General features: G+C 42.4%; 1 protein-coding gene across 1 annotated transcript; it reads right to left on the bottom strand.

Moving 5' to 3' along the window:
* Positions 1-706: 706 nt before the first annotated feature.
* On the bottom strand, positions 707-18,563 carry abcb6.L (ATP binding cassette subfamily B member 6 (Langereis blood group) L homeolog). The gene is made up of 20 exons (XM_018235710.2): positions 18,173-18,563; positions 17,187-17,727; positions 16,235-16,372; positions 15,695-15,878; positions 15,445-15,537; positions 15,144-15,336; positions 14,926-15,047; positions 13,927-14,036; positions 13,705-13,770; positions 12,657-12,782; positions 12,493-12,569; positions 11,976-12,039; positions 11,804-11,889; positions 11,543-11,600; positions 11,117-11,221; positions 4,862-5,036; positions 3,714-3,826; positions 2,698-2,792; positions 2,197-2,265; positions 707-1,420 (listed from the first exon to the last, which is right to left on the bottom strand). The coding sequence occupies exons 2-20, from the start codon at positions 17,703-17,705 to the stop codon at positions 1,264-1,266; spliced, it is 2,550 nt and encodes an 849-aa protein (XP_018091199.1). The 5' UTR covers positions 17,706-17,727; positions 18,173-18,563; the 3' UTR covers positions 707-1,263.
* Between the last annotated feature and the right edge of the window lie 5,937 nt (positions 18,564-24,500).

Raw genomic sequence — 24,500 nt, 5'->3', positions numbered from 1 at the left:
TCCCAGGAATCTCTCAGGAGGCCCAGGCCCTAGAAAACCCCTTTGAAAGTCAATCCCCATTAGCCCTTTCTTAGATATACCTTATAGCTGTACAATTCAAAATGTTTTACTTCTAACAGTTGTGACAGTGGGCTCCCTAGGTTCTCTGGTGGGTCCTAAGAAATCCAATCTGATACTGATCTTGTGTACATGAGTTAAAGTGATACTGACACTGAAAAATTTATTTTGAAAAATATTAATCTACATTAAAAGTTACCAATAGGTCATGTTGATTTGCTTTTTTACTGATAGTTCTACTGTTGTAAGTAATTGTTATTTGAAGTGCATGTTTTGCCAACCTGGCTGTCCCTTCTTAACATGTCAGTTTGAGTTTTTAAGGCTAACGGACTACTGCTGCACAATATGGCAGCCCCCTCATAGAGGAACAGAGTAGTAAGAAAGGTCATGTAAAAGCATCAGGTAAATACTTTGATGGCAAAATTATAACTATCATTCAAAGACAATGTTATGATAGATAATAAAAAAGGTTAATTTTCTGATGTCAGTATCTCGTTAATGAAAATTCTACAACTGCTAATGCTTTTCACTTCACTGTCCAATAAAATATTTGATGCCTTTTAAAGGGTAACTTGGACATTGATGTGACTTCTGCCCTTCAGAGGGTAGCATAGTTTCTGGGTTTCTCTGCCATTGCTCTGGCTTATGCAAATGGGTATGAGGACCCACTATCATTGGTTGGCAAGAAACTAAAGTGAGTGTGGAGAATGGGGGGGGGGGGCAATTATAGCTGTATCATAGCTGCATTGCAAAAAGCAGTACATGTGCCAATGCATCATCAGGTGCAGAGTTGGTGTGTGCAATGGACTATGATCCAGTCACTGAATCCCTTGTTTTTCACATACAAATACTCCTCTATAATAAATTCATTCGTTGTTTGTTCGTGGTTGAACAAGGATATCCATGCTGCATTGGCAGCTGGAGTTGCACTACAAAGATCAGCTGGTGAGGTATATTGAACATCCCTACATCAGAATATTAGTTTTCTCCATCCTACCCTTAGATATATTTCAAAACACCAATTTATATTTTAAAAAATGTAGCTTATAAATAGGAAGAGCTTTGCAATTCTTATGAAGACATTCAGTTGCATAAAAAGAGCTTTGCACCAAGGAAGCCCAAACTTAGCCCATCTAGTGCAACCTAGTTGCATTACATCTCTGGTTTTTCCTTTTTTAGAACCTTGTTTCAATGAATGCTCCTGGGCTAATGGCCTCTTCTGGCTGCTGGTTTTGGGGGCTGCAATTTTTCTGATGTCCGATCCTTTCTTTCGGAATCTGAGTCTGAAGAAGATTCGCTGCCATTCTGTTGCTTCTGCCACATTCCAGCATAGACTCCCCCCTTAAGCAGGAGCTCATCGTGTCTACAAAGTAAAATAAAAAGAATTAAGGGGGTCCTGAGGCGGAAAACTGCAGGTCAAGAAATCGGTGGGGTTTCTGGAAAGTGGGTGGGGCTTTGGAATAATTGGGGAGTGGTTGGGAGGCCAACTTATTATAGGATAGAAAACACATTTAGAATTTGTATAGCATCGCTACTAAATAAAATTCAGAAATTTATAGAGAATTGATAAAAATGGCATTTAAAATTGATATAGAATATTAGGCAAATGTAAATTCTTAATTCCATTGGCTAATAATACTATATAAATTCTAAATTTTATCTGCATATAATGCTATGTATTTTATGAATTCCATTTTTCTAATAATGCTACATAGATCCTTTCTTCAGTTGGCTAACAATGCTGTATGACTTCCATATTCTATTTACAACGCTATATAAAAGGCAACTTTGACTGCTGCTGTGCAGGGGAGAATGTGGGAGTGGCCTGTCACAACATTACAGAGCAAATGTCACTTAATGCTCAATACACATGTGCAGTGAGTGTTCATATGAATCTGGACACGGGAGGGGGGGGTTGTGAAAATTCAAAAATTTAAGGAGAGTTGATAGCTCTGCATCATATTGTATTCTTATATAGTGTTAATAGCAAATGGAATTTGGAATTCATGACAAGTTTCCAAATTTCAGGCAGACCCAGAGCCTGTTTAGAGTGTCACAGGTAGCCCAGTAATTTATTTGATATCGTTTTTCAAAAGTTATACCAGTTTTTTAAAGATTCTGCACAGAAAGAGTATTTACCTCCCACGTTCTACTATTTGTCCTTCTTTCAGCACAAGGATCTGATCAGTATTTATCACAGTTGAAAGCCTGCATAACAGAAAAATATATAGGTTAAAATGTAAAAAAAATGAAAAAAACATAGCTATATATAATACACAATATATAATATATGCTGCCTCCTAATACATGTTTTATTATTATATTTAACATCATATATTCCTTTAGCCATTATTAGGTGTTTCGAAGGGGGCAATACTCACCTATGTTCAACATGGCCTATATAAAGGGACTATGTACTGAAAATGTGTTTATCCTTCCAATCTGAAAATCTAAATTTCCTTAATTTTTTTTTTTGATTAATGTTTTTATTATATTTTACATTTACAATGTAATTACATATAACAAGTAAATAAAATAAACAATTATCAAGCATGCGTCAAATTATATGGTTCAAAAGTGAGAATTAACATTTCTAGGTTTTGTCATGGTTGGGAAGCAGGCAAGCCAAAGAGGACTTACCTATGGGCAACAACAATTGTTGTACGATGAGCACAGACTTTGGCCAGAGATGCCTGGATATTTCTCTCTGTTTCAGTGTCCAGAGCAGATGTGGCCTGTGTGGGAAAAGGAAGCAGCAGAGAGAAACATTATTAAACTGACAACTAATGATACAATTACATGGATATGTACAGGCAGACATTTGTAAAGTAATTCAGGTGTCTTGCAAGATGGAACATATAATCAAGTGTTACAAGATCAAAGTGTGTATCACTCTGGGGCATATTTATCAAGGGTCGAATTTCGAATTGAAAAAAACGTCGAAATTCGAATTCAAAAAGACCAACCGAAATTAAGTCGAAGTTTTTTTTGGTCAAATAGGTCAGTTTTCGATCGAATAGGTCTGTATTCGGGCAAATTAGAATTGTTCAAATCGAACGAATAGCGCATCCGATCGAATTCGATTCGAAGTTTTTCCCAAAAAAAAAAAACTTTGATTTTTCAAAGTCCACCAGTTAACTCCAGCTAGGTTCTAGGAGGTCACCCATGGGCTAAAACAGCAATTCGGCAGGTTTTAGATGGCGAATGGTCTAAGTCGAATTTTTAAAGAGACAGTACATGATACATTTCGATATTACAATTTTCAATTTTTTTTTCAAATTCAAATCAAATTTGGACTATTCCTTAGTCGAAGTACACAAAAATAGCTTGAAATTCAAATTTCTTTCATTCTTTCGTTCGAAAATACAGATACGAACAGGAACCATAGGTACACCTGGACAGTGAATAGGTTCCATTCAGGAGTACATATGCACACAGAAGCCTGCATGTAAATTATCTATTCAACCTTCTGGGCTGTTGCCCTTATTCACAACATGGACAAACATACTGTGCTCCAAAACAATTCCATCACCCTTCCACTGCAAAACCTGGATTCATGCAGGTAGGTGACCTTTATTCTAGCTGGAGAGCTGCCAGCTGAAGACAGATCTAAGCTTCACATGGTAGTTTTGACAAAGGCTATAACCATAAATCACCTCGTCCAGCAGAATAATCTGTGGTGCTTTCAGAATGGTTCGAGCAATAGCGACCCTCTGCTTCTCTCCGCCACTCAGCTTCAGTCCTCGCTCCCCAGTCTGTGTATCATATCCTACAAAAGTTATGTGATCAGATTTACACTTACTATTGCCCATTCTTTATAAGGCATTGATTTCACTAGCACTTTATATAGAATATATAAATGGCATCTTTAAATAAAACTTTATTGTGTAATAGATGGGACTAGTTTAAGCTACTTTATAGCCTTTTTATTTATTTATTTATTTTTTGCTGTTTAAGGTTTTTAAATTATTAGCCTTCTTATTCTGCCTCTTTCTGACTAGCAACTGAAAATTCTATCTGGCTGTAAAAGTCACTGACCATCAGAAAAAAACCAAAAAAACTGTTTCTCTATACCTAAGTAGTTCACAGCATGCCTAAAGAAGTACCAAGCACACAACTCAGAATGTTAACCGAGACCTTTGCTTATGAAGGGCTTTCCCATAAACACATTTTTGTCTCAGAGCGTTATACCTGCGCATCAGATTGGGAAAACATGCAACAAGCTAATCGTAGTAATCTGATAGTTAACTCTATAAATTAAATGCCATAGGGTCTCAAGATTTAATCTGAACCCCCCTGCAACATGTTACAACTGGATAGTGCTTTAAGGTGGCCATACACGTAGAGAGCCCTAGGTCCCAACGATCGGATCATAATGCAGCCAATGCAGGTTGGCATCTCTTCGTTGATCCAACGGGATTTTTAACCCTGCCTGATCTACATCTGGGGAACATCGGGGTAGCACATCAGAGGGCCCCACACATGGACAATAAGCTGTCGACTAGGTCTGTCTGCAGCTTTTATCGGCCCATGTATGGCCAGCTTTAGGTGTTAACTTGTCTGTGTGACCTTGCCCTAAGAGACACTGTAGTGATTAATATGGATTCTGAGACAATCATTTTGAGATGGCCTATTCTGATGAGTAAGAAAGGGATGCTTTTTCAAATCGTATGTAGATTACAATATTAAGTAGCCAACTAAATATACATACAGAACTCTCTGTCAATGCAGAAGAACCTATGAACATGTTTTACAGAAACATAATGGAAAACAATCTCAGGGAAAGTAGCAGACGGATTCTCACCATCACGGAAAGAAAGTATGCGTTCATGTATATCAGCAGCAGCAGCGGCTTCCTCCACCTCTTCATCTGTGGCACTGACCCGCCCGTAGCGTATGTTGCTCCTAATTGTATCATTAAATAGCACTGTGTCCTGAGGTACCACCCCAATGTGAGAGCGTAGGGATTCCTGGCGAACCTACAAGCAAAAAAAATAGATTTTTGTACTTACCGTTAAATCCTTTTCTCTTGTCCTACATTGGGGGACACAGGCACCATGGGGATGAAGATCCTGTTGCTTGGAGAAAGGACACTAAAAGGTTAAAGTGGCTCCTCCTCCTCCTGCTCTGGGCTTCATCCCCGCCTACCTCCTCAATCCTCAGTTTTCTGACCGAAGAAGAGATGACGAGCCCTACCAATTGCCCATGTGAAGAGAAGGAGCTCCTCCCCAATGCAAGCTAAGCACGGTATGAACCACCTGCTGTTTGAAATTGTTGCTATTTGAACAACAAAAATTATATAAGATATTACCTGATCAATATTAACATGAACCAATACAGGGAGGGAAGGCCTGTGTCCCCCAATGTAGGACAAGAGAAAAGGATTTAACGGTAAGTACAAAAATCTATTTTTCTCTTGCCTAGATTGGGGGACACAGGCACCATGGGGACGTCCCAAAGCTACCCATGAGGGCGGGACTTTTTACCCCTAGTGTTCAGGGAATAACCACCTGCAACACTTTCCTGCCGAAGCTCGCTTCGGCTGAGGCGATGTATGCACCTTGTAGAATTTGGAAAAGGTGTGTGTGGATGACCACACTGCAGCCCTACAGACCTGTTCTGCTGAAGCCTGGAGGCGAACCACCCAAGAAGTGCTGAGTGAAGAAGTAGAATGAGCTGAACCTGGAAGGGTGTGGTCTTACCTCGTACCTCACAGGCCTTCAAGATTGTTGACCTAATCCATCTTGCATTGGTGGCCTTAGATACCTTAAGGCTTTTCCGTGGTCCTTCTGGTAAGACAAAGAGGTTGTCTAGCTTCCTTCTACTCTTGGTAGCCCTGGTGTATGTTCTGAGAGAACGAACCACATCTACATATGTAACTGTTCCAAATATGTCTTTTGTTCAGGACAAAATGAAGAAACCACCAGGTCCTGGTTAAGATGGAACTCCTTAGGAAGAATCCTAGGTAGGTCTCAACACCGCCTTGTCCTTGTAAAAAATCAAAAATGGTGGACGACAAGATAGAGCTGCTAGTTCTGAAACTAGTCTAGCCAAAGTGATGGCTAATAGAAAACTACCTGAAAAGTCAGCAGAGTTAATGGAATCGAGCCAATGGCTCGAACGGTTGCTCCTGCAATACAGAAGGTACCATATTGCGATCCCAGGGAGGGATTGTATGACGGTATGGCGGTATCATCCTCAATGCTCCCTGTAGGAAGGTCTTGATGTTGGGCAGCATTGCAAGCTGCTGCTGCTGAAAAAGGATAGATAAGGCTGATACCTGAACATTCAGTGAGCTGAGTGCCAGCCCTTATTTCTAAACCCTCCTGAAGGAATAACAATAGGCTACTTTCGTCCCAGGACTGTGGGTCTTTGGCTTTAGATTTACACCAGGATATGAATGTCCTCCATACCCTGTGGTAGATGCGTGCGAAGACGGGCTTTCTGGCCCTTAGTAAGGTCGGTATGGCCTTTTTTGGAACTCCTGATCTGGCTAGGATTATGGCTTCAAGTGTCATGCCGTTAAATCCAGCCATGGTGAACTCAGGTGGAGGATCAGTCCCTGAGATAACAGATCCATTCTGTCTGGAAGGTGGAATGGTGCGTCCACTGATGAACTTATGAGCTCTTCGAACCAAGTGTGGTGTGGCCAGTAGGGTGCCACTACAACTGTTTCTACCCTTCTTGATTACACTTGGCAGAAGTGCCAGTGGTGGGAAGACATATGCTAGGTGAAACTGCCACGGAACCACCAGTGTGTCCATGCTAGGGCCAGAGGGTCATTGCTTCTTGTGAAGAACCTCGTAAGCTTGTTGTTGTACCTGGATGCCATTAAGTCTACTTCCGGAGTGCCCCACCTTGCCAGAATCAGTTGAAAAAACCTCTGGGTGTAGGCTCCACTCTCCCTGATCTAAGGTCTCTCGGCTGAGAAAATCTGCTATCCAGTTGCCCACTCCAGGGATATGAACTGCGGAGATAGCTGGTACCGTGTTTTACACCCACAGAAGAATTTGCTGTGCCTCTGCGAGGGCAGCTTGACTCCTTGTGCCTCCTTGGTGGTTGATGTAAGCCAACGCTGTCACATTGCCTGACTGTATTCTTACAGGTAGATCTTGAAGTCTGCCTGACCATTGGAGCAATGACAGGTAGATTGCTCTTAATTCCAGGATGTTGATGGGGAGTAGTTCTTTCTGTGACCAACGTCCCTGTACGGTTAGGTCTCCCAATACTTCTCCCCAACCTTGTAGACTGGCAACTGTTGTGATGACTGTCCACTGGTGATTGGGGAAGGGTTTTCCTGACGGAAGTGTTGTTGGTCAAAGCCACCAACTGATAGAGGTTCAAACTAGATCTGATAGGGGAATCCTGCAGTTTAGGTTCGCTCAGTTCCTCCTCTGGTGTTGGAGTAAGGCTCTGCATGGCTCTGGTGTGGAGCTGCGCATATGGAATCGCAGGATGACACTATAGTCCCTAGCACTCTCATGGCAACCTTAAAGGTACCTGATCCATTTTTTGCAGAGATGGCAGGAGCCCCTGCATGGAGGTGATCTTGGATTGGGGAAGGAAGGCTCTTCCCAATGAAGAATTTAGATCAAGCCCTAAATATTCAGTACTCTGGGAAGGTATGAATCGAGAATTTTGGAAGTTTATCTGCCAACCTAACAGCATTAGTGTCTGGAGATGAGTTGTGGCCAGTGCCATGGAACGGGCCTTTACCAGTTGGTCGTCCAGGTATGGTACGACACTCACTCCCTGCAGTCGCAGGTCCTCTAGAGCCGCAGCCATGACCTTTGTGAATAGCCTTTGCGCGGAGGATAGTCTGAAGGGGAGTGCCAGGGATTGCCAATGTTCTCCTGCCACTGAAAAGTGAAGGACCCAGTGGTGGTTGGGATGTATGGGGACATGCAGGTATGCCTCTTTGATGTCGATCACCGCCCTGAAATCCTCTGTGTCCAGGGACATTAGGACTGACTGGATGGATTCCATCTTGAAGTGGTGCTTCTTTCCATGGTCGTTTAGTGCCTTTAGGTCTAGCACCAGGTGAAAAGATCCATCCTTTTTGGGTACTATAAACAGGTTTAAGTAGAAACCGAAGCCCCTTTTACCTTTGAGGGACCGCCATTACTACCGCGGAGGCAGTCAGGGCGTTTGGAACCCCATGGAAAGCTGAGTGCCTGGGTTCTGTGGTAGGGAGCCTTGAGATGGAAAATCACCTCGGAGGTAGCTGAGCGAATTCTATGAGATAGAAATGATCTGTAGGACCCAGGGTTCCAGTACTCTATGCCGTCACACCTCCCGAAAGTGACTTAAGCGTATGCCAAAGGGTTTAGCTTTCAGGGGTGGGCACCTCCTCATGCGGAGGCTGTTTTGTCCCGTGCGGGCTTAGGTGCTGCTCTGCTTCCTGACCAAGACGTGCTCTGCCTTGACTGGAATCTGGGGCGGGTCGGAGCTTGTTGCTTTTCATGTTAGGACCTCTGGCTCTGTAGCTTGAGAATTTTCCTTCTCTGTTCAGCACCAAAAAGTTGTTTTTTTTTGTTTTTTTTTTTTTTTTTCCCCGAGAATGGGAGACCAAGCAGAGACCACTTCAAGGTAAGATCTGTTGACCAGTTTTTTAGCCAAAGGAAACATCTGGCTGCAATGGATTATGCCGAAGCCCATGTGACGAGCTTAGCCGCGTCCAGGACTGCTACGCAAATTTATATATTTGTGTCCGCTATCGGAGCTAGAAAGAGGTTGGGCCACCTGTTCCACCCAAACTTCCATTGACCTGGATACCCATGGGGTGGCAATAATAGGTCGAAGAGTTCTGCCTGCTGCTGTAAAAATCGACTTGCAGAAACCCTCAAGACGTTTGTTGATAGGATCGTTAAAGGAATCCGCATCGACTACTGGAATGGTGGTGGTCTTTGACAATTTAGAGACGGGTGGGTCCACTGCTGGGGGTGAAGACCAAGGTCTGTAAAGTAAAAGGATAAGTTTGAGTAAAGCGATGGAAAATTGGACTCTATGGTCTGGCGTTTTCCATTGTGCTTTAACAATGTCACCCAGCTGTTCATAGGCTGGAAAGACAAGAAGACTTCTTTTGCCTCTTGAAAATGTTATTGGTTTGCTAAAGGTGGGGTGTGCCTGAATCAGGCTCTCGACCTCTCATTGTGATCTAGGGGTATCCTGATCCTATTCATCTGCGGATAGGATCTGTCCCTCTTCCCAATGCCTCTTCCTGTTCATCAGGCAAAACAGGTGGGGAAAGGGGAGGTCGCTTTGTGACCGACTGCTGAGTGACCGGTCTGTGAGGCTCTGTAGATAGGTGCTGTAGGACGGTATCTAGAGTCTCTGGAATTCTGGCTAGGTTTTGTAGACCCGCTAGAGATAGAGCGCACACCATTCAGAATCCAAGCTCGTTTGATTAGCCGTAGCTGTCGCAGAGCTGGCTGGTAGGGCTGTGTGGGATTGTAATTGTGCAGTGACTGCTGCAGTCTTACAGGCTTCACATATTGGCTCAGCCAAAACACTAGCAAATTTAGGTCTGCAAGTAGCCCATGCCAAATACTAAATTGCATTGGTGGTACATGCAGTTGCCTGCTTGGGAAGGGACTGGTCATCTGCCCTGCCCGTCATGGCTATACTATGTAGTGCAACCCAGTAAGTAAGATATTGGGGAATATTAGGAGAGTCCAGGGGAGTGAACCACTTCTCCCTTAGAGTGCAATCTGTGGAGACAGAGGGAAGTAGTGAAAAATCCCACAGTAGGTCCCATAGAGAGAGGGAAGTGTTAATCCCCTAGAGAAAGAGTAAGGGAAGTGTAACTACCTATTCACCAAGGTAGGAAGGAATGGTACCTTGTTCTTCTCTGTGAGAGACAGTGAGGCTGGAAACGCTCAGTACTGGAGAGAGAGATGCGGATCCAAAATGGCTGCCAGAGAGGTTTCCCGGGCTTTGGTATGGTACCTTAGTAAGATGGCGCCCGTGAGGCGCGTGTGCAGCGACTCGTGCACAATGAAACAGACGCATCGCCAGATGGTGGCGCGAAAGATCGCTGGGAATGGCACTGAGTTACCAATGCGGGGACTACTTTTAGTGCTGTTGTCCCATTATGATCTACATATATAAAAGCATTGTTAGAATTCTGTTCCATGGAAAATATGACTTAATATTGATTCATGAGAAAATGTATATTGTAACCTTAACATAAATATCAAATAAAAAGCATGAAACAGGAGGGTGATTTAGACAAACTGTGTGTTGACAGTGTCTTTATATCTACTGATGACCAGCTAAAGGTCTACTGGTAGATCCCATCTACCTTTTGGACATCCCTGGCCTAGGGAAATCTTTGTCAGAGAATAGCAGTGAAAGTGAAACTTAAATGCCTAGGAAAATCTGTGTGAGAGAATAGCAGTGAAAGTGAAACTAAATGCCTAGGAAAATCTGTGTGAGAGAATAGCAGTGAAAGTGAAAGTAAATGGCTTTCTGCAGAGCTGACAGGCAGCATGTAATGGGGGGAGGGAGGAGGGAATTGACTTACCTCCTTGTGCCAGCCAGGAATGCTCAATAAAAGATATACCCTCCGTCGTGGCTACTGGTGCAGCCTCCGGAGAGCGGGAACCAGTGCCCAGGGTAGTGTGGGGGGGGAGCTCCCCAGCCTGCAGCCTCCGTAGAGCGGGAAGGCTATAGAGCATCTTCAGATCAGAAGTCCTTGGCTGGAGGGGTTCTGGAAGAGAAACACTGACCCCAGTAGTGGCATGATACTGAATAAATCTGTACCATTGCTCCCAGCCACGAAGTGTCCATCCTCCTTCTGAGGACACTAAAAGAAAACTGGGGATTGAGGAGGTAGGCGGGGATGAAGCCCAGAGCAGGAGGAGGAGGAGCCACTTTAACCTTTTAGTGTCCTTTCTCCAAGCAACAGGATCTTCATCCCCATGGTGCCTGTGTCCCCCAATCTAGGCAAGAGAAAGTAGGGATGTGCAAGCTCAGCATTAACACTGACAAAGAGAACTAAATTCCAGAAGAAGCAAGCACCATACATGGGCCAGCACTAGACCCATATGCCACTTACCTTGGAAATATCCTGGCCATCAATCTTGATACCACCTCCTTTGACATCATAAAAGCGGAAGAGGAGCCGTATAATAGTACTTTTCCCAGAACCAGATGGACCCACCTGAAGAACAGAATCATCAGAGATGAAAGAAACTTTTTGGTGGAAATGCAAAATTTTAGATTCTGTATTCTCCTGCTATAAATTAATTTGAGACTCTTTCGAGATTCTGACTTTAAGAAGTCTATGGAGGCATCTGTTCCAAGTTATTGTAGTTTATATAGTGGAAAGTGATTAGAAGAAGGGAATGACTGGATTCATAATATCTGGAGCCTTGGTAGCTGACTTGTGATTCACAGAATCTTCTCACTGACTCTGTATGTAAGGTACAACTTAGAAACACATTCAATATGAATAAATTGAATAATTTTATTGAATACTTACCAGTGCTACACTCTGTCCTGGGATCACTGTGAATGATATATCCCGAAGTATTTCTTTGCTAGAAAGGAAAAAAGAGACAATATATAAATTGTATGACTAAAAAGTTTGCTACTTGAAGGTTTTTATTAGCATATCCCCTAATAAAGAAATTCTGCAGTTTCCCCTGCACCTCAGATAGATAAAGGCCAGTTAGGAACCTGATTTCATCTACAAACTGTGTTATACAAATGTAGCAGAATACCATCCCCTAAACATACATACCCATCCAAATAACTGAAATGAACATTTTCAAACTCTATTTTTCCAGAGTGGAACATGAGCGCTGGGGCATTTACTGCATCCTTTACCTGAAGTAAGGGAGAATGGAGACATTGCTTTATCTAATATACTAACAAACGGAGTACTCATAGAACCTGTTATAGTTTAAACCTACCTCTTGGTCTTCATTGAAGAGTTCAAACATATTCTCCATATCAATGAAAGAGCTTTGTATCATCCTAAAAAATAAACAAAATGGCTTTTTGGCATCAAACATTTTATTCAGACATGGGTCAAAGATTACCTGAAGACATTTAAAGGGAAAGCAAACACCAAAATTCTAATTTCCTAATAAAAGAAAACAAAATGCTAAGCCACTTTCCAATATACATTTATTGAAAATGTGTTATTAGAATTGTTTTCTTTATTAGGCAAAAAATTGTTTTTTGAGTTGACATTCCCTTTAATGAAAAGGTTTTTCCTCAATTTCAGATTCCAGAGCAGTGAAGCCTGATATCCACCGGCCAAGAATCAGCCTTGTCTGGCATTAGCCTAAAAATAGGTACTCTCCGCCAGCTGTGGGACCCCTGAATAATAAGCAGCTTTAACATATTTTAGCTAAATATATAATTTTCCTGAATATTTGGAGCATTAGAATTATTCTGCTATGAAGCTGACACTGCATAGCTTACCTGTAGTAAGTTCCAAACCAATTCAAGGGTGTGTACAGCTGGATGATATAGGTTCCAAAGAGCACATAGTCGCCCACCTGTGTATCAAGTAATCAACATTTTGGGTAGTGCAGATATATAACTTAATGATCCAATTTCAAATGTCCTTTATGACCCTCACTTACCTTGAACTTATTTTCAGTAACAAAGTATGCACAAAGTAGAGAACCAGCTAGCAGCCCAAGCCCAATGATAAGATTCTGGGTCTGATTCAGCATGGCAAGTGAAGCGTTAACCTTCCATTCAGAAAGCTACAGGTAACAAATGCAATACAGGAGGTTACACTGATGGAAAGACTGTACTGTACATAAAGATATGTATTGAAAAGGCTGCACTGCTGAAAAAATGACTATGATGGGGAGGATTGTTTTGGGGAGCCTGCAGGGGTGGAGAGCATGGCGCAATCAGATAACACTGGACCCTATAGCAAATTCAATTTAGGGCCCCAAAATATTGTTAAGTTGACCTATTCTACAAAGATATATTGAAACTGCTCATTAATCAGGGTCTCACTGGGCTCCTTGCACTCCTGGGCCCACTGCAACTGCAGGGTTTGCTTCCTATTATGCCTCTGGGTGGAGAGGTTTAGGCCGATGGAAGGCTGCACTTCTGCACTGATAAGTATGCTTTCCTGTTTAGAAGGCTGTGCTTAGGGGTAGGAATGCTGCACTCATATAAATGTTTTGCTGCTAGGTAGGCAGGGTAGATTGGAAGGATATTTTAATGTGGAGGCCTTGTAGTTGTCAATGCTGAGTTGATACAGAATCTGATCTGAGGAGGATGAATTACAATATCTAAGCTTCTGAGGTTGGTGGATTAATGGGAAAGATGTGCTGCTATGGAGGATGGGTTGATGGTTATAGCAAAAACACATACTGGAAAGGCTTTGCTGGGGGGCAAAGTGTTTTGATGGGTAGGTGCATCCTAGAGTTGCATTAATTCAAAGCAGAATATTTTGCCAGTTTGTGCCATGTGTGCCAATAAAAATAATTAAACATTTATGTATTTTAGTATTTACAATGGGTTCAATGACTTATAGAGACATATGACATTCCATGTCTATAGAATTTGGAGTGTGATTTCAAAAATCAAAATGTAATATTTTAATCATGTTTGTTGGGGTTGTAGGCCTGCAAATGTAACAGGTTTGTTTATATATTGTAAAAGTCTCACCTGATATTTCATTATTGAGTCGTTAAATCTGTCGACTTCATAGCTTTCTGCATTATAGTACTTCACCTGCAACAGAACAGATATGCTGGGGTTTATTATACAGAAAGTATAGGGAGGGGATGGTTTTACTGCTATGGCATTTATAACATGGGATGTTCATACAGCTGCAGTTTGTACAGGGCCCACTCTCATGCCTTATACAAATAGTAATTACTTGGTTACCGTTTCAAAGTTCAGTAAGGAGTCTACAGCACGGGATTTAGCCTCATTGTCCCTGGTATTCATCTCTCGACGATACTTGGTCCTCCATTCGGTGATAATGATGGTCAGAGCTGCAGGGGCAGAAAATAAGAAGATGAGCTAGACATTATGCATAAACATTAAAGAATAGGTATAGCACTCACAAATATAATTTAGGCTCCTTGTCCTTTATATCAAGCCATAGTCTGATTTGTGTAGTGAATCCAACATTTCGGGGGGGGGGGGGTGAGGGCTTTGTGTAAACCCTCCCTTAATTCCTTCAAATATCTATGTACACATGGCCATAACTGAGCCTGTCATCCTCCATTTCATGAAGATCTCTCCCAGAAGTGGGTGTACTGGCAGGTATATTAAGAGAGATCCAAGAAAGGCTGGGTGGCAAGGTTATCTGTATTAAAACTCATAGTTCAATGCTGATCTAGAGACTTTTTGCCCCACTTAGTTCATACCAGTTTCTTTCAACTTCTGATCTTGCCTCGGGAGGAAACTTTAGGCAACTTCGGAAATGCCGAAGCGACTCATGTTTTCCAAGCAATTCAATTTACTGCTAATGGGAAAGCATTTGGAGGAGATTAGTTGCACGCACTAGAAGAGATTAATCTGCTTTGCAGGAGCCTAAGGCTAGGGCCAGACAACGTATTACATCGAGGATTCTCTGCAGGCGGAAAATCTACTGCTGTGCTCCGCCCCTAGTCTTTTAAACTGTGGTCGGATTTTGGCACGAAATGCAAAATGACGCGTTTCGGCGCTGATATCAGCTGCGTCTGCCTGCAAACAAGTAGAAACAAGGCTTCCAGGTGTAAGCAGACCAGGAGCAGAAGTGCAGCGGATTCTCCACCTGTGGAGAAACACAGGTGGAGATCCACCATCGTCTGGCCCTGGCTTAGCAGTCCAAATAGTTTTGCCTACACAGAGACACAGATCTTCATTCATGATCAGATCTTAGAGGTTCCTACTTACTTAAGTACAAGGTCATACAGATGAAAATGATCAGCCCAAACCAGGCATTGAAGAAAGATGTGAAATAGATAATTCCGATGATGATATCAGCAATGGTGGGAAGTATGCTGAACACAATATAACTGGAATACAAAAGAGGAGAGCAGAGCAAATATATTACAAAACAAGAGCATTATTTCTTAGCTGGAAATTCTATTTACTGGAAATAATATTTTCACCTGAGAAGACTGTTAATACTGCTGGTTCCCCTGTCTACGCTGCGGAGCACTTCACCTGTCTTGCGACCGAGATGCCAACGTAGGGAAAGAGAGTGAAGGTGGGCAAAGAGCCTGATCTGCACCTCCCGGTTGGTAAACTGCTGGACTCGTATCCACATGAAGGTCCGCAAATTGCTGATAAATCCGGTTGTACCTTGGGAAGGCGCAAGAGAACGGAGTTTGAGAAAATACAAAACAGATATTTTATCAGTGTTAATTTGGATATGCAGGGACTGGTCAGCACTGCAGTTCCCACAATTACCTGCTCCTCCACCTTGCAGAAACTTGAGAAGAACGTAAATGCAGACAGTCACAGCTAGCATGTGCCACGCAGAACCATCTGTTAGCCCATCCACTGTTACAAAGAGAGAATATATATCACATGATCTGTTCTGCACAGAAAGAAATGCTTGAATATGTGCTATTCCATTGGAACATGGGTTTATTGCCCTGTTGAGATGCTACTTAAACTGGCAGATGTTTCTGGGGACTTTGGTGTTCCAGGCACTTACCGATATTCTTTGCATATATGGGAACAAAGACATTAATGGCCCGCTCCAATCCCATCAGCCCCATGCACATAGCCACCAGTAGCTGCAATGGCACATTCCTACGTGGCCAAATGTATTGGATCACCAGCAGTAACTTCTTTCTGAATCCCTGCCAGGTGGATTGGTGTGGATCTCTCAGGAGAGGCTAAAAATAAAAGAGATACAATTACAAAAATCTGAATACATGGAGTATAAATGAACCAGTAACAAGATCAAGTAAATTAGGTGAAAGACAGAAATAGGGCCACACAGGTGACTAGGACATCTGAAATGAAGATAGACAGCCAGGTCTGGACTGAGACTCAAAATAGGCCCTGGCATTTCAGGTCCCAAACAGCCCCCACCAGCCCACTAAATACTGACTTTCTATGGCACCTTATAGCAGCCCCTCTGGCATTTGCCAGAACCCACACCCAGTCCGGGCCTATAGACAGTGTAGGGTAGGACAAGGAATGGCTCTGCCATCAAGTATCAAAATACCAACTTCTCATTTCTACTTACTTGTGAGTTCTCCACATCCCTTTCATCTTCATTTATCAGAAGAATATAAGGCTTGTGCGGTCTGCCTGGTGCACGAATTCCCAGCATGAACAGGAAGAGCGTGCACACATATCGTGTAATCCAGAGGCCAAACTGCATCTGAATCCCAAACAACAAATAGATATGTCACATCAGTACAAGGTATTTTGTGTGGCTGTCTCAGAGTCCCCTGATCTGTATAACTCAGCCTTCTGAATTGTACCTCACAGACAGGCCCGGCCCGGACATTTGGAAAGGCACCCAAGGCCCAGACCTAGGTCGGCAGGATTTTAGGGGCGGCGTGCTACACAACCACACCCACATTAGTTCGGAATAAATGGGGATGCGCAGAGATATAATAGTTTGGAACTTTTTACAGGAGATACAATAGTTTTTTACATTTCCTCTGCGCCAATCCCCCTTACTCCAGTCCAGACAATGAAAATGTGTGCGAATGTCAGCAGGCCTAGGGATGCCCGCTATGTAAATCTGGCCCAGAACTTCTCAGTAACTTCTAATACCCTTATACTTTACAGTTGGGGTACATTATCCCTTATAATATCAGAGTGATACTTAGAGTTCCCTGTATAACAAAGACTGCCCTCTTTGGGGTTGTGGTAGCACAGGGAACAAAAATAAGGGGGTTATTATTCTATATAAATACAAATTACAGTAAAAATTATAGATTTTTTTAACTCAGCTTCTACGATGACTAAGTCAGCTTTCCACCTAGTGGTACTTATTTTCAGTGGGTGACCACTGCGCTGTTTTGCACATGGCCCTATTTACCATAAGGCCAACCCTGGACAAATGGCATATAAAGAGATGCTAAACAGGGGCTGGGTAACATTTACCCTGGTTTAGGTACAACCCACTTCTTATTCAGTGCAAGCCTGACACTAATTCAGAGAGTAATGAGTACAAATAGACCTACCTTCTGTGGAACAGTATTCCGTGATAGCCACCACCAGTTAGGACTCTGCCATGAAATGAATGCCAGATTCTCTGCAGCAAATGCCAGTGCCCAGAATAATAACAGCACAACTCCATGGCCTTTGCTCCTCTCGCGCACTAGGGCCCTTGTCCTCTCCAAGTAAAGTAGCCACAAGCTGAATCCCCAGGCCCCTACAGAGAGACAGCCATGCACAATCATGTACCCATACACAATATCAGTGCCTGCAGCCTGCCAGATCAGACCTATGATGTATTGCAGTATCAGTGCCACAGACAGCAGTATCTGAAGGCGGTAAAGACGTGATCGTGGGATGTACTTAGGTTCCATGTTGGTACTGTGCCGGGCATATATGGCAGACTGTAAAGCTCCTAATAAGAAAGAGAAACTCAGGAGCACAGACGGGACCAGGGTGAAGTAGAAGCAAGGGGAGAGGCCTCTATCCAGCCAGGCTTGGGAAATGCTGCCATTGTGCTCGCAGTAACTGCCCAGTTTCACCATCTTCAAGTATGAGCAGGAGCCCCTGGCAGGAGAAACAACAGCAACATGTATAAACAAAGATAAACAACACTTCTAAATATTCAATTAGCAAGGCTAGCAGCAAAGGGGCCAGAGCAACCCACAGCCACAGCATTATTGGAAAAAGAGTTGTGGCAGCCCAGTGTCTGTAATTGTTTTAGGTGTGAGGGGTGACTTGGTTAAACAGTTGCCCCAAAAATGTATTTGGCTAACTGGTTATGTCCATGTGCAGCATCTACTGAGGAGTGAGAGAATTGTAGTTTAGCAACTGCTACAGGACTGCAGGCGCATTTAACTGTGGTGTAAATAGGATTACAAAACACTGACAGGTTGCTGCCCGGCTTTCCTTCCCTTATGACAGTGCTATGTGATAGTAAAACAGGCAAATATAAAATAATTGAATAGTAGTGCCAGAATGGGGGAGGGGCAGACTCTAGTGCCAGACTCACCGTTCAGCTTTTCTTTAAGAGCTTCAAATCCCACAGCTACAGGGAGGTCTCTCAGGCACAGTAATCCGGCGCTACAGACGCTCTTTCTCTCTATCGCTCGCACACAGAACTGTCTCTCCACTAGCTGTGAGTTTTCAGCCGGTTCCGTGCAGTCTCGTGGCGTCAGTCTCTCAGTTCTAGGAGCAGTCTCTCTCCTTCAGCCCGGCCAGTCAGGGCGCATGCTACCAATCTGCCGCTCCAGTGGGTCCTAGTGCTGGCGGCTGTGACTCAGCAAGACTACGGGGCTCGGCCGATTGTATAACCCTTGGCACCGTGACTCAGCGGTATCCCATTCTGCCGTTGCCTTCTTACCTCATTCCACAAACAATAACAAATCGACCTCTGGGTCGCTGTCACCTATCCAACCAATCAAAATACCAGCACTTACTATGTGAACCAATCACTGATCGGATTTGGAATATCTCGCTCAACGTCAGCCAATCAGGGCGAGAGCCAGGTTCAAGCTCGTTTATGAGGGCTGACATTTTGGTCAGGGGTCAGATAAGTGGTCATCCTGAACCTTTAAACTTATAGTAGCAAATCCAGTACAGAAAGTAGTCATTCCCCCAAATATTACTGCCATTAGATTTGTCGCACAGGCCACGCCCCATATCATTTTCCTGCAACTCTGAATGTCTGTATCTGAGGTAATTTCAGGCAGGTTTTAAGGATGTTTCAGTTGGTAGGTGTCATGATACAGGCCTGTAATAGTTAATAAAACAGGCCAAGGTATCATGAGAAATATTTCTGCCAACATCTAAATTTAGACACATAACAGGCCTCTTTTCACTATGGTCAGAGGGGTCAGAGCTGTAATGCCCTCCTCCATGCCCTGGCTGATAAGAGCCATTCCATGGGGAGGGGGAAGCCCAAGGAGTGAGAACAAAGTTCCCAGCAAGACCCTCAAAGGTGAAGTGAAGGTCACATATAATGTATACTCAAATATATTTATCTTTACAGAACCCATACCTGTTGTACCAACAGTATAAAAAACTGGTGATGGGTTCAAGGCAATTTCATCTTTCCAACGAGTCCTAACATGACTAGGTTTGGTACTCTGTATATTAGATGTGGATATCTGGGCAGGGGCAGGTCACACAGTATTGATGTTTAGTATCTATGGAATCCCTGAGAGAATTAATAACCAATGAATATATCATCTCTCTCCTATGTTCCAATGGAGAGTTATGGTCATTATATTCTTGGTCCAGTTCCTACTCACAGGAGGTCATACAAACTCAATCTGTGTCCTGCTAGGCCACGCCCCCTTACATTCCTGAGGGAGGGGGGAGTGTGCAGTTACCTGATGCCCTGAAATCACTAATAAATAGTCAGCTCTTCTGACTAAACTTTGGATTTACTTTGGAGGACCAATTGCAATTGGAAGTTATCCCGTTTGTTTCCCCTTGCCTCCAGGACCAGGAATTCTATTCTTTGGAGTTAAGTATACGTTTTTCATGTTTTCCCTTTTATTTTACAACTGTTTGTAATTGTATTATTGAATGTATGTCTCTTTTTGTAACATCTTTTTTTATATTGCACTGTTATACCTTTTATAATATTAAAGAGAATTTAATAAGATTGTCTTTGATGCTCTAAACGAACCTAGCCTGAAAGAGTGTAACTGTGAGCCTTAACCCTCTGCATGCTGAAGTACTTGTTGAGTCAGTAGGAACTAACTGACTATACTGAGTGTTTAATGCATTGGTGTATTGTGAGTTATTACCTGTTAGAGAGAACAGGGGAATAGTCACATTAGGTTTCTATCGCCTGTGAATGATAGATGGTGGCAGCGAATGAGTTTTGTGGGTGTTGGTTGGTGTTTGGGGTGCTTTTGTGTTAGTCTAACTTGTGTGCAAGGTGGGTGAGAGACTGAGTGAGTGACCCCTGATAGCCACACCTAAAGTCACGTGCGGTTGGAAGTACCGTGTCCGTGACAGTAGGGTTGACATTGATTTATGTGCAAATCACAGGGTGCGAGAATCTTGGCCTTACAATGGGTGACAAGGTGATAGGTGTCTGTAAAATAAGCTATTTTTATAAAGAACATTTTCCCTGTTTTTTTCCCTTCAGGGAAACAAAGGGTTTACTATTATTGGTGACTGTTTCTCATGGAGCTAAAATAGGGTTGGCACCTGGTCGGTTTTGACCCGAACAGTTCGGTTTTTGTAAGGCCTGTTCGGGTCTGAACTTTCTGTTCGGTTTTCAGCAGTCTGAAATCCGAACAATAATCTGGTGAAATACAGGAAGAACATTTAAATACAAACATACTCACCGCAACATGGCTTAGTTACTATCAAGTGCAGTTAATCTCCTATTATTACAGCAAAGTAATCTAAAAAAAATATTTATTTTCTATATTGGCATTGCTGTATTTCAGAGCTTTCTGGATAACGCATTTCTGTATAATAGATCTCATACCTGTTATTAAAGGATTAGGCTTACGCATCAAGCAGAATATAGCTAGAGATAGGGTTGCCACCTGTGTGGTTTTGAACTGGGCATCAACACGTTAAAACATTGCGAATACTGGATAGAAATCTAGCCAGTTGCCCACCTCTAATGTTATCATGTCTGTTCCTAAACCCCCAATGCTATCTGCCCTGGCCCCCGTGTTCAGGTTTAACCATCAGCAAAGGTGGCAACCCTAAGCTAAAAACTTCCAAAAATGTATTCTCTTGTGAATGCTCCTGGTGAAACTAGGAACCAAGAAGTGGGTAAATGGAGTCCCTGCACTGAATACCAATGCCTGGGCCTCTTAAGCAGGAAGTTTTCACCTTTGAATAAACGTTTAATATGATGTAGATATTGATATTCTGAGACAATTTGATAAGCCTTCTGTGTAGCAGCTCTGTCTCCAGTTTGGTATTTTAGCAGCTATCTAGTTGCTAGGGTCCAGATTACCCTGGCAATCAGGCAATAGTTTGAACAATAGATAGGAAGTAAAGGTGGTAAAAAGTAACCGTAACAAATAAAGTTGCAAACGAATAGTTTTTGGCTGGTGGGGACAGTCACTCCTATTTGAAAGCCGGAAATAATGAAAACCAAATGCATAGTTGTGAAAGTGAACTTAAAGTTTAACCACCCCTCTAACCAATAACGTTTACACACCCATTACAGCTCCTGAATTCTTTGGGAGTCACCAGTGTTGCTACCCAGCTGGGGGTTTGAAAGTGGCTGCTATAAAGTGCAGCAGTGATAATTGTGTAAGAGAGCGAAGTTCAGGCCAGTGTGAGTCAGCAGCACATATAAACTCTTTATCAGGAGGGTGCAGAGAGGGGGCAACACCAGTTATTTTGTTGCTGTGCTGTAGAGCAGAAATATCGTCATATCCACTGGAAACCAGGCAGAGCTGTCTTTAGTGGGAGCACAACTCTGGGTCCCACAGAGTTGCAATTGGAAGAGTGGGAGCAAGCAGCCATGATGGAGCCGAGCCTATTTATGGATGTAATGTACAATTTTCCGACACAAATGGCGATATTTTTTACCCATACGTCACAGCTTTTTACATTAATAGTGTAAAAACCCCTAATATCATCAAAACTCCCATTTAAAAATTTTTAGGGGATCTGATAAAAATGGCTTAAAATTTTAAAATCAGGGAAATGTATTAAGATTTTTACATTGGTGGGACCACAAAAACAATGTAAAAGGAGAAAAAAATTAAAATAAGGGTGCTCAGAGATGCTACTTGTACGGTTGCCACCTGGCTAGTATTTTAGTGGTCTGGCTAGTAAAAAAATCGTTAAAAACTTATTCATAGGGGGAAAGGCAAAGCTAATAAGAAGGGTGGCAACCCAAGCTGCAAGTTAACCATCATGAATCTAAATCATACATAACACTAAATCATCAATTGTAAACTTGGAGCTGCTGCCTCGTTTAACATTAAGACTTGATGATCTGGAGCAAATAGTACCCACTGGTGACTAAGAAATATTTTTATTCCAAAAATCTGGCTTTTAGTGCAATAGTGATGGTAGTGGTCTTTGTATATTTTGTTTGAACATCCCCACGATAACCCCATCCCCATGCTGAAATTGCTGTCCGTATGATTTCCAGCTTGGCAGGAAGGTACTAGGCAGCAAAATCTGTTGCATGCACCAGTGCAATTCTCTGGCAGCCCACTCATAAGTCAACCATACCATTATTGCCAGATGATCCTACAATTGATGATTCTCCACAGGCCGAGAATCTGCTCTGCCCCTCTTGCCTTTTCAAATGAGGGCAGATTTCGGCACAAAATGCAAAATGTCGGGTTTCTGCGACAAAATCCATCACGTTTGCCTGCACCCTAGAGGAAACAATGCTTCCGGGTGCAAGAAGACCAGAAGTGGAAGCGCAGTAAATTCTCCGTCTGTGGATATCCGCTATCATCTGGCCCTGGCCTAAAGGCCCTGAGACGAGGAGATTAGTTGCCACGTAATTAATCTGCTCTAGTGCGAACAACTAATCTCCGGTGATTTAGGGCAACTTTAGAAAGCCAAAGTGACTTGCATGTTTCCCACCATCAATTTACATCACATTGCAGGGTGACTAAATTTCTTGTGTGGTAGTGGCCTAATCGGGCCACTTTTTACCCAGCAGGATTAAGCCACATACCCAAAAAATAAAAGTGACAAAAAATTCTTTAACAACGTTTATTTAACGAGTCGATACAAGAGATCATCAAATACACTGTTTTAGGATTAGTACTTTATTGTACATTGTACACATATTATATACACGCACCCACACACAAATGCCCAAAGTAACTCACGGATCTACACATATTCCAAATACAATTCTATAGCTATACAAACATGGATACTTCCACATGGGGTTGCTGTTCACGCACACATACTTTTACAAGCAGCCTCTGACATACAAACACATATAGGGGAGGTATGACGGAAGTGAAAAACATTTCTTATGCTTCTATTAGTCTGTCTCAATGATGGTGATGGGGTTGTTAAATTTTCAGTTAACTTTAAGTATGATGTAGATTTGTAGAGAGTGATATTCAGAGACAATTTGAAATTGGTCTTCATTTTTTTGTGGCTTTTGAGTTATTATAGCATTTTATTTAGCAGGTCTCCAGTTTGCGATTTCAGCTATCTGGTTGCTAGGGTCCAAGTTATTTTATCAACAACGCATTGATTTGAAAAAAGAGAGTAGAATATGAATAGGAGAGGGCATGAATAGAAAGATGAGTAATACAAATAATACATTTGCAGCGACCCCTATTTGACAGCTGTAAAGAATTAGAAGGCAAATAACTTGAAAACTATAATAAATAATGAAGACCAACCGAAACATTTCTTAGAATTGACCATTCTATAACATACTAAAAGTTAACTTTAAGATGAACCTCTCCTATAAAAGTAACTGTAAACAAATGCAGTTTTTGCACAGCCAATATGATGTTTTCAAAACAGCATCACCAGCTGTTTGCAGAAGATGAAATCTGTGAGAAAAGGAAAGTCTTGTGATGCTGGTCTGCTTAAAAATGACATTTCTAAGCAAACAACTTACCTCAGCTCACTTACTGAACAGAATGGGGCACTATTATTTTAAATTCAGTCAATTGACAGTTTAATAACTACCGATCATGTGAAAACTATTTTAAAAAGTACATTAATTTGTTTTAACAACTTACATTTCAAAATGGCTGGGATACTGTAATTCAGCTAGATCACGTCTCTACTACTATCACTATAGCGTGATTGCTGCCTACAGTTGTAGGAATTTTCCGGTTTGTGACAACTTTGCATGCGCCGAAATTGACGGAAATTGCCGAAGCGTCAGAAGACAAACACTCGGAAGATGGCTGCCGTGAACTCAGATCCCTGAATGTGCACCAAGGGGTAAGTAAAAAGTTAGGGGCATTTGCCCAGGGTAGCAGATAGGCTGGGGGGGGGGGGTTTAAATAAGGGTTTTGTTTCTCCTTTAAGGGTCGAATTAAAAATTAGAATTTTCAAAACTTGTCAAATTCAACTAGGGAATTATCCAAACTCGATTCGAGTTTTTTTTTAAAAAAAAATGGAAATCGATATTTGAGATTTATCATACTCTGGGCATTTAAGAATTTGAAATCGACTATTTGCCACCTAAAGCCTGCCAAATTACTTTTTAAGTCAATGGGAGAGGTCCAGGGATCAATTTGGAGATGTTTGCAGCCTTCCTGACATTTAAGTTTTTTTCTGAGACAAACTCAAATTGAGTTTGATCTAGGGATGCACCTAATCCACTATTTTGGATTCGGCCGAACCCCAGAATCCTTTGCGAAAGATTCGGACGAATACCGAACCGA

Source organism: Xenopus laevis, chromosome 9_10L, assembly GCF_017654675.1.
Source record: "Xenopus laevis strain J_2021 chromosome 9_10L, Xenopus_laevis_v10.1, whole genome shotgun sequence".
Lineage (NCBI taxonomy): Eukaryota > Metazoa > Chordata > Amphibia > Anura > Pipidae > Xenopus > Xenopus laevis.
This window is presented reverse-complemented; position numbering and strand designations above follow the sequence as displayed.

Coding starts and splice junctions, on each gene's coding strand:
- abcb6.L (XM_018235710.2), bottom strand. CDS start 17,705: ATGGTGAAACTGGGCAGTTACTGCGAGCACAATGGCAGCATTTCCCAA. Junction 12,040..12,492: donor TGGTTTGGAACTTACTACAG/GTAAGCTATGCA, acceptor TTTATTTTTTAG/GATGATACAAAGCTCTTTCA. Junction 1,421..2,196: donor CAAATAGTAGAACGTGGGAG/GTAAATACTCTT, acceptor TTTACTTTGTAG/ACACGATGAGCTCCTGCTTA.